Source organism: Lactuca sativa, chromosome 4, assembly GCF_002870075.4.
Source record: "Lactuca sativa cultivar Salinas chromosome 4, Lsat_Salinas_v11, whole genome shotgun sequence".
NCBI lineage: Eukaryota > Viridiplantae > Streptophyta > Magnoliopsida > Asterales > Asteraceae > Lactuca > Lactuca sativa.
In genome coordinates this window covers 404,855,171-404,866,212 of record NC_056626.2, presented here as the reverse complement: position 1 = coordinate 404,866,212, position 11,042 = coordinate 404,855,171, and the positions used below count along the sequence as shown (strand labels likewise).

At 35.1% G+C, this 11,042-nt stretch overlaps 1 protein-coding gene across 1 annotated transcript; it reads right to left on the bottom strand.

Moving 5' to 3' along the window:
• Positions 1–9,520: 9,520 nt before the first annotated feature.
• On the bottom strand, positions 9,521–10,744 carry LOC122197572 (glutathione S-transferase T3-like). The gene is made up of 2 exons (XM_042901795.2): positions 10,536–10,744; positions 9,521–10,454 (listed from the first exon to the last, which is right to left on the bottom strand). Exons 1-2 carry the CDS (start codon positions 10,742–10,744, stop codon positions 9,521–9,523), a joined length of 1,143 nt encoding a protein of 380 aa, XP_042757729.2.
• Between the last annotated feature and the right edge of the window lie 298 nt (positions 10,745–11,042).

Sequence of the window (11,042 nt, the reverse complement as noted above, 5' to 3'; positions counted from 1 at the left end):
ATTGGAGATGTTCCAAGCTAGAGTTCCAGGTCGGCGATTTTGTCTTCCTGAAGGTATCTCCGTGGAAAGGGGTAATCTGATTCAGGAAGCGGGGCAAGCTGGGCCCTAGATACATTAGTCCCTTCAGAGTGATTGCTTTAGCAGGTAAGGTATTTTATCAGTTAAAGCTACCTGAGGAGTTGAGCCAGATTCATGACACCTTCCATGTATCCCAGGTGAGGAAGTGTGTAATCGACGAGAGCATAATAGTCCCTTTAGAAGACATTCAGGTCGATGATCTCCTAAACTACATTGTAAGGCCAGTGACGATATTGGACAAGAAGGTGAATATCTTGAGAAATAAGGAGGTGCCTTTGGTTAAAGTTTAGTGGCAGCACCGGAAGGGATCTGAGTGGAATTGGGAGCCAGAGTCTGAGATGCGCGAGCAGTACCCAGAGTTGTTTCCAGAAGATGACTTTGAGGGCGAAGTCTGATTTTTCTGGGGGAGAATTGTAACATCCCGACTCTTAAGTATAAATTTAAATTGTTTTATATTCATATTGATAAGGCAACTCGACTAGTTGGATGCCCCAACTCGTCGAGTAGGGACTGATATGGCCGCGTAAACTTCAGAACCAACTCGACGAGTTGAAGGACTCAGCTCGATGAGTTGGAGTTGAGTGTGAATACCTTAATTTTTAGGGTTTGCACACTTATTAAAAGGACCTTAAGTCCTCTACCCCGCCTCGCTTATCACCTAATCACCTAGAGACAAACCCTAATCAAGCAACTTTCCATTTTGAGAACGTGTAAGGCTAAATGTGTGTGTTTTGGTGCATTACTTGGAGAAACTTGAATATCTAAGAGTTGGAACGAGCAGGAGTCCATAGATCTATCATCCATTCAGTTGTAGCAACCATTTGAAGGTAAAAAGTCACTACCTTGATCACTTGTTTGTTAGATCTCTCCATTAGAGAGTTTATGGCCATTTCTAGCTTCTTCTTGGGTCATTTTTGGTTTTGAGCATGCTTTGAAGCTAAGACTTCAGATATGGAAACTATTAGGCCCGTTAGGCCTAAGGACTCAAGCTTTATCAAGCTTTGGCCAACTTCCATGCCTTAAGCCCCTTGTTAAGCCTTGTTTTGGAAAGATTAGCCCCTAGATGCCATGTATGCACGTAAAGCGTGCAACTTTACGTGGTATTTTAGCCCTAGAAGAATAGATATATAGTTTGGATCCTTGGGTTCGCTTAAAAGCATCTAAATGAGAAAAGGCATGAAGGAAATCGACGATTTGGTTAGCCAACTCGACGAGTTGGTTACGATTTTACCCGATATTCAAGATACTGTACAAGCTCAAGGAGTTGGCGAGACAACTCGACGAGTTGACTCGAACTTTCCCGGTTTTCGGAGGACATAATGAACTCGACGAGTCACATAAATGCACTCGACGAACTGAGTCAACATGGACTGTTGACTTGAGTCAACATGGACTGTTGAGTTGAGTCAACATGGACTGTTGACTTAATATCCAAAATTCTCCTTTTTTAAATATAGTTAATTGTCCAAAAACCAGAATACCCTTATGATGAAATTTGTGTTATTATATGGTACATGTTATCCAAATGTAATATCATAGACCTTCAAATCATGATCATTAATTATATTCATTCATTGGTCCAGAATTGTCCTTATGAGCACACAATAGATGTAAGGAATACAATAACCTAGCTATATATATATATATATACACACACACACACTAGTCGTTTACCTGCGCCAGACGACGGGTGCGAATAGTTAAGTAATACCATTTTCTATTGTAATCCTATAGACCTCACCCTTGTTATAGCTTTTTAATGTAATTTTAAATTATACCATTTTGTTGTAACATCCCATTTAAAATATAATAATTAAATAATAAACCCGGAACCTCAAGAAGAAATTTTTAATATTATTTTATATTATTATTGTCCAAAGTCATGTAATAATTAGCGGGCTGTTGGTTTCGGGGAACCAAATGACAAGATTTGAATCTTCGAGGGTTAAAGTGTAATTTCAGGATTTATTTTGCAAACGATTTTGAAGACATGGGTTGTTTGCTAAAATGTTGGGCTTAGATTGAAAAGATTTTTAGAAGTTGGGGGCTGAAAGGTAAATTTTGGACCTAAATTGAAAAGGGTTTTTATAGGAAGGGCTGTTTGGTAACTTTTGGATTGAAATTGAAAGAAAGAAAAGATGGAGGGATTGATTTCGTTGTTATGGGAAAATGTTATAAGGGATTTGGGGTATAAAACCCTCTACCATCGTTCTAACCCTAACCCTAGAACTCCGCCACACCACCCTTATACCTCCCCTTCTCAGCCGCCACCCTACACCTTTACTCCCTTCAACCGTCACCCTTGTCGCCGTCGGAGATCAATGGAGTGCCATCGTCAAGCGCCGTTAGGGAGGAGTTTCCAGGACCCGGGATCAACGACGGACAACAAACAACCTTTAGGGTGCTGCCGGATTCGCATCTCCGCCATTACGCCATTTCTATCGAAGACGGGTTGCCACCGCTGCTGCTGTTATGCCGATGACAACGACCATAAGAAACCGTAGCCTTCTCTTCTCCTTCTTCAACCGTTAACAACGGAGAGTCTCACGTTGAGACTGAATTTGTGAGCCACCGCCGGAGACCATTAGACGTGAGGTTGAATCGGTGTTGTGGTCGTGAGAAGGGCGGGTTGAACCTGTTGTTGTGGGTCTCAATGTCGCTGTTGTCGACGCATAACCGCCGCCGTTAGCCATTAGTTGCCGTTGTTAGTCACGGTTGTGGCCATTAAGGCTGTTGCCGCCATCATCACGTGCCACCAGCTAGGGAATCTGTCAACCAGCAGCTGGAGTTTTATCCACGGGACTTCAACAGTTCCAGGTGAGTTCTCCTCACTATATCAATAGGGTCTAAGGCACCAATGTCGACCCTTTATGGATTTGTATCCGGTTATGGCATGATATGTATATTAAGTACATCCTGGTAGTTAGGATGGTGATATGCTTATGCTTAGTGACCCGGTTAGGTCAGTGTCCTGGTTATAGGATGATGTTATATTAGTGATCGGTTAGGTCTATATCCCGGTTATTGGGATGTTGCTATGATTAGTGATATGTTAGATCGGTTTGACTGTTATATGATATGAGTTAGCATATGATATTTATGTGCACATGTTTGTTTGGTTGGGGGTGGGTTGAGGTGGTCTTGCGTTGTGTTGTAGGCCAACATACCCGATGAGCGGTCCGGATAGGTTGTAGGCCTACGAGGCGGTCCAGTCATGCCGAAGGCTTGGGAGCGGTCCAAATAGGCTGTAGGCCCTACGAGGCGGTCAAGTCAGGTTGAAGACTCATTATGTATACTGGTATGTATTTGTTATATGATATGGTTATATTTGTATAGCGTTGGTATTTTGGAGAAACTCACTAAGCTTCGGGCTTAGAGTTTTTGATTATGTTTTAGGTACTTCAGATGAACGCGGGAAGACGAATGAGTGATCGTACAGCTCCTCATATCTCATGATTTTATGGTTTGATTCTGGGGATACTCTGATGATTAAACTATTTTGAAAACAAACTGTAATAACTTAATGGTTTTAAATGTTTTAAAAAGTTTTAAATTGGCTTGAACTTTTGGGATGTTACACTTGTTCTGTTCGGATTCATCGTGTTTTTACTTTTAAAAATTAACAGAAACTAAATTTCATAATGTTGACTGTAATCTACTTTTTTTATTTGGTTTGATAATTTGTTTTATTATGTAACATGATAAACTTATTTTAACGATTAATAAACTCATACTTGTATTCCTTAATAGTTTTATGGAATTTAAATATCACAAATTAATGCCTACACTTCATTTTTAAGAATATCTATAAAAATTATATATCTAATATAATTGTAACAATTAAATTATAAATTATAACATATAATTTTAGGCAACTATTATCTGTAGTTACCAACCATTGACTAAGGTTTTAGCAACCATGACACAACCTTATCATTAATCAAGATAAAGATGCACATCGTTAATTTATATATTTTTAAACTTCCTAGTTTTATAAAGGAATAACATATATGAGCTAGGTTCAAATGTTTTTAGCAACTATTGTGTGCATGAATGCACCAATAGGAATTTAGGAAAAAAGAAATCATTAATTAAATAATAAAGGGCAGTTTAGTCATTATGTATGTACAATTAATCATATTCCAAAATTATAATTACTAAAATAATGGGTCAATTTCCCTTAAATATCATTTAAATCCCTGCATCGTTCACTATGTTATCATTCATCCTCAAAATGGGTATGTCGATGTCTGCGTTCACCAACACTGAATCGTCGAACAACCCTAAAGAACCACAGCCGCCGGCAAACAAGTTCGTCTACTCTCCCTCCCTAAATTTGTTAACCCCTTCCCCTGTCTGTACTATCGAGTATCGATCCACTCCACCTTCTCACAGTTCTTTAGGAAAAGCCTTAAGCTATAACCTGATCAAAATCACTCAGAAAAACATCCACAAACTACTGGGATAATGATCGGAAAAGAAAAAAAGTGAGACATGAGTGAGTTTAAAAGCCTTCACCAGCACTTCCGTCTCCATTAGGGTTGCTGAGGAAGAACTAATTGAAGAAATTAACGAGAAGTTGCAAATCCAGGTAAGCAGTAACGTAAATTTTACAATTCTAGGAAAAAAAATCATAGACTAGTGATATAAATCGAATAATAGTTGATTCCTCTTATTATCTCATCAATTTATTGATGTTAACCCCTTTTTCTTAAACCCTAATTGATGAAACAGCCTATTTTAATGGATGTTAAGCTTTGTTGAGTTGATTCCTCCACGTCTTACTTATCGATTTTGCGTCTGGAATATGATGTTAATTGTTTTCTAATTTTGCACCTTGATTCGGTTGATTGGTTTTGAAATTGATTTCCGATTTTGCATCTTGAATCTAATTTCCTTTTGAAGTTGCATATGATGTTTACCTTGTTGTTGAATCTGATGTTGATCTTGACATGTTAATATGCTATGTGTAATGTGAAAGTGTAACTTTCCACCCACCAGGTGTTCGACATAATGCCAACATGGCATCATTCTTCCTTAAACATTCTAGATATTCTTATATGATAATTATTTCTTTTGATTTGTTCTAGATATTATAAGTTATGTATACGTTAAATATTTTAAGCATTGTGGTTTACGTTTATTTATTCTATGTATATTGGTTTTATAAAATGTTCAATTCAAATTATTCTACTTATTCTATTGTATGTTGTATACTAGTTATTCTAACTACTTCTACTTATGTTTTATGTTCTATGTTGATATTCTATATATTATGTTGTTGTTCCTTTTCAGTTGTTGCACAAAAAGTAGAGTGGGAATTTCTTGGTTAATATGTTGGGAAAATGGAAGGAATCTGAATACTCTGGTCAATCTGTTCCAATTGGTGGTCTTGCTCATTATGTTACTGCACCTTCTCAAGGTAATGACTGACTCCATTCCATATTTCCATTCCATTCCATTCACATTCCTTGATTTATGATGACTTATTGTTTGTTTGCATGTGAATTTCATCGTCAGCTTGGCTGATATGGCAGCAAATCCCATCCATGCTCTCTCTCTCTCTCTCTCTCTCTCTCTCTCTCTTTTAATATTTTAGTTAATTGAGTAATACTTAAAGGTTTGCAAACCTTATCTTTAAATGGTTTCAAACTTTATAATTTTTTATTTTCACCTACAGTAATATAACTTGTTTGCTTTACCAAATGAATATTAACCTGAAAATTCTTTCAAAATGAGGTCAATATTCTTTTAGAATAAAGAGGGCTTTAGTTTGAAGAAGGCTGCTATTCTTTCAGAATGAAGAAGGGAAATATTCTTCACATGTAATCTTGCAAGTTGATCAGACCTAGACAACCAGAAAAGATAGGGAAGCTTTAATTTTATTCTTTTACAATGATTGTTCTCTAAGAATGAACTCAAATTTTATTCTTTATTATTTTTTTTCATATCAGAATGCAAATACAAGTGTATCACTACAAATTACTTGGCAATGAATTTATGAGAAATGTCTTGAAGAATGGCTTGAAGACCTGATGGGAAAGGCTTGAAGAATAAATTAAAGAATGATCACGCTCATTGTTTAAGAATGTTGTTATTTTTTAAGAATTATACTTATTATTCTTTCAGAATGTTTGTTGTTATTCAATGAATCATAATCATACAATGTAATTATTTGGTATATTATTAGTTCAAGAATCGATTTTGTGTATTCTTTCAGAATGTATTTACTAGTTTATGGTTGACATTCTATCATTCTGACAGAATAAAATCGAAAAATATATTTACTAGTATATGATTAAATTCTATCATTCTGACAGAATAAAATCGGATTTTTAATTTTAAATTAATTTAAAACATTCATATTTTTAAAAATAAAGGAATTAATTATCCCTAAAAATTCGAAAATTTCCTTTTTTAATATAGGTTAATTGAATAAAATGCCCTTATGCTCAAATTTGTGTGATTAATGGTACATGTTATCCTATTCTACTATCATAGACCCTCAGACCATGACCTTTGATTATATTCCATCTAATGGTCCATATTTGTGCATTCTGGCACACAATAGTTACTAGAAACAAAATAACCTAACCCTAACATATATATATATATATATATATATATATATATATATATATATATATATATATATATATATTATATATCCAATTCTTACGAAACTATTAAACCTTAATTTGTATCTAGCGTATTTTCAAAATAAACCTGACTGTATTTGATTTCAAAAAAAGGGTCTAAATAAACCTTACTGAATTTGGCAGTCTCCCTAACGAACAAAAATATTAAATTTGGTCGACCCAAGATTCCTTTGAAACATTATAAAACAAATAAACTAATAAATCAGATAACTTGTAAATTTTGTAGGTCTACATCAACATTTCAAGTAAAGTCTACTAAAAGTATGTTCCCTAGAATAGAAATTAACTGAGGCAATGAAGTACTTATCAAACATTACAAACCATTGTAGTTTGAGAGTACATTGCTATGAGGCAATGAAGTACTTATCAAACATTACAAACCATTGTAGTTTGAGAGTACATATGACTACGTGGCAAGAAATATTAATCTACTTTCACATATACAGTCACAAAAAAAAATGAAATTAAAAACTCTAATAAAAATATAAGCAACTTCACACATTGGATAATAAAAAAAGGAAGATAAATAAACATATAAGAAACTTCACACACATTGGATAATCAAAAAAATGAACACGTGATTTTGGTAGATATTTGGAATGACAACTTCTTAGAATTTACTGAAACGACCCCTTACTCCTTGGTGCAAATTGTTCCTTCCTCTCAGTACCCTCAACAATCAAAATTGCATCAACTCCCAATCTTACTTGTATAGATTGAAAAAATGATGAAAAAAAGAACACAACTTGGAAGAAAATAGTATAAGAGTGAAATAAAAATAGTCAAAAAAAACCTTTTAAGGAAATGTCGCTGATGGACAAGGGAAAGTTGTAAATTTTGGGAGAATTACAATGTTGTAAGTTTCGTCATATTGGTTATCAAATCCAAAATCATTGCCTACAAAAATAAGTGAAATCACAAACGATATAAGAAAATTGATTTCAGTAAAATAAAAAATGTCACATGAAATACCTATAGCTAATGGAGTAGGTTGAAATAAACTTAGTTTCAAGTGAGTAAGAACTTCAAAAAATCAGCTAGTGTGTGTGTGTGTTCAACAAAGACATATACTTGAGGATAAATATTCGATGAAAATCAAGACTTTTTTTTAACCTGGAATGCAAACAACCTTAAATGCTGGCAAAATATATATTAGAATTAAAAAGTCGAACTCCAGGTGTATAATTATAGCTTGTGTGTTCCAGAGTAGTGAAAGACTGATCCAAGATTTGATTTTCTCCTGCAAAAAACTCATCAAAAAACACATATTTAAAAACTTACAACAAATTTCACAAAAAAAGTTCAATCTAAGTGAGAGTTATCATACCGTTATCTTGCAGGAGGTGATTTCACTGGTTATGACCTCAATATAAGTGCCTATAAACCAAAAACTGTTAGAAACAAAAAAAAATAAAAATAAAAATAAAGACTAAGTTATACCTATATTCTTCCAAGCATCAAAAACATCAAAATGAAGGTGAATATGAAAGGATATCGACTGAGAAAGGAAAAACATACATAACCTTCATGTCTTTCAAACCAAATCCAATGAAACAACTTCCACTTCCTTTTACTCAGCTTCCCCCGTGTCTTCATAAACTAAGAGTAAAATAGAATCATCAAAAAACACAAACTTTTTTCAATAACAGAAGACCATTTTAATATGGTCAATAAAGTTAAAATTTTATCTGAAAATATAATTCTTGGTCATTTTGTTCAATGGAGAAGCAACTAAATAACATAAAATAATTGTTATTGGGTTAACCTTCAAATCAAGTAATCAACAAATAAACCTTGCAAAACAGATCAGATAATACATCGAACATCAAAACAGGTATTAATAAAAATAGAAATCAAAACCAAAACCAACCCCCTATTCATTCATGTACTCAAAAGATTTTCAAATATCCTGATTAATATTCAATAAACACTAAAGAAAAATAATTAAAACCCCATTAATGCACCATATTGAATATATGAAGAACACATACTATTGAATCAGAAATACCTCTTTTCATCAAATTATGATGACCCACATCTGTACAAGTAACTAAAACGATGGAAACCAATGTTAAGGTTCAAAATCTTTGAAGTTAGTTACAGAGATGGAATACTTACATAAAAGAAGAATAAATCAATGGTACCTTCTCTTCTTCAAAGATGAGACACAGTTTTGAGAATTTTGACTAAATATATTGAAAAAAAGAGAGAGAGATTCCATTCCTAGATGAGAGAACAAATAAACATGAAAATTATATTGTTAGTTTGAATCTGTTTTTAACAATAGTCAATTAACCTGAACACCAAAAATGAAAAACAGTCAAAATCTACCCGGGGGGGGGGGGGGGGGGGTTAACAATAGCAACGATCATGTTTTTCTTAGGCCATCCGTTATACCCACCACATACCACATATGTGGTGGGTGCCACATCATCACCACATTCCACTACCACATACATGGGGTACTTACCACTAAACACACCACTCCACCTCATTTTTTTTATTTAAATTTAATTCAAAAATACATTAAAACACCACTCCACCTCATTTTTTTATTTAAATTTAATTCAAAAATACATTAAAAACATTTTTTAATACTATTTTTCCATTAAATTAAATTACCAAATTACATTAAATAAAAAGTAAATTAATTGAAATTAAAAACTAAAATAAAAATAACAATCAAAATAAAAATTACATTAGTTAATTTAAAAAAAAAAAAAAAAAAAAAAAAAAAAAAAAACCATTAAAAAACTAAAAATTCCAACCATACATAAAATAAACTACCCCCTACGCCTACGTCGGGCTCGAACCGACTCTTTCATTGCTAGAAAAAGTTCCAAGTCTTCGCCCTCAAGGTCGTCCGCTTTCATTTTCAAGATTTCCATGTCGGTTTTTGTTTGAAGTGTCTCTTGTGCCTCTTGAAATGATGTTTGTGCTTCGATCATTTTTTGTTCCATCCGAGTCATCACCTCGGCCTTCGTTTCCTGAAGCTGCACATATCGATCAAATTTATCGCCGAACATATCCATAACACTAGAATTCGAAGATGTTGACGCCGCTTTTTTTGCTTTATTTCTTCCAACGGGCCGAGGAAGAGGTTGGTCGGTTTCAAGATCTATCGGATCGTCGTTGATGTCGATGTGTGTTCGGTCGTCCGATTGTTGAGAAGCTCCATCGGGGTTTCTCGAACGCTTTGAACCGGAAGATTGGGAACTTCCTTCCGTTTGCTCTTTCCATTTTGGGGAGTCTTTCAATTTTAGCCACGGCTTCATATACGGAAAAGCTTTGCGTGTAGGCGTTGTTTTTTCATATTGGTCCATGGCCGCCTTGAAAACATCAAAATCGTTCGAGCCGCTTTTGCGTATGTTTAGGAGATTGTTGTAGATTCCTCCAAAATCGGTGCATTTTAATCGAATATCTCGCCATTTCGACGTAATTTGATCGGCATTTCGAGCTTCACTTTCCATTAACTCGTAAAAAATGGCTCGGACTTTTTCCCAAAAACTTCCGTACGTCTGGCTATCTCCTACAATTGGATCTTCGGAAGCCGCCACCCATGCCTCCGCTAACTTTTCTTCTTCTTCTTTTGTCCATGGGACCCTTTCTTGGTTGGTAGTGGGTCGGGCCGGTTTTTTTCCTTTTTTCTTTTTTGGTTGAGGTGGTGGTGAAGGTTGCGTTTCCGGAACAAAATCCGGCGAAAGTGGTGGTTGTGAGCTTGGTGGTTGTTGTTGTGACGATTGTTGTTGTAGTTGTTGTAGTTGTTGGAATTGTTGAAATTGTTGGTATTGTTGTTGCATTTGTTGTTGTTGGAAAGCCGGAAAAGGTTGATATTGTTGTTGGAAAAGTGGTGTTTGTTGGATAGGGGAACCACTTTGAAGTAGATTGATAAAACCGCCTTGAGGTGACTCCATCGTCGGGAATTGTCGAGGTGTTGTGTCTAACGCAAAAGCGTTATCGGGTTTGCGATTTCGGTAGTTTGGAGGGGTATTTTGGTTGGGATCCATAATTTTTGGTTGTGAAGATGTAGTGTGTAGTTTGTGTATAGAGAAAGAAAAGAATGGTGTAAAAAATAAGGAGTTAAAATATGGTATTTATAGGTAAATAAATTATTTATTTTTTTTATTTTTTTTTTTACAATTTAGCCGTTTAACAACGGCTACTAAAACGGATACAAATCAACGGCTACAAGAAAGAAACGAATTCATTGGGCGTTTGGGTTCGTTGTCCGGGCCACGGATGGCCACGACCACGAGCCACCACGAACCACCGGGGTGGTGTGCACGGCCGTGGTTCGTGGCCAAG

What these genes read in the sequence shown, in the direction of transcription:
- LOC122197572 (XM_042901795.2), bottom strand. Translation starts at nt 10,744, where the DNA reads ATGGATCCCAACCAAAATACCCCTCCAAACTACCGAAATCGCAAACCC. An exon ending in GCTTTCCAACAACAACAAAT is followed by an intron (nt 10,455 to 10,535) that starts GCAACAACAATA and finishes ACAACCACCAAG; the next exon opens with CTCACAACCACCACTTTCGC.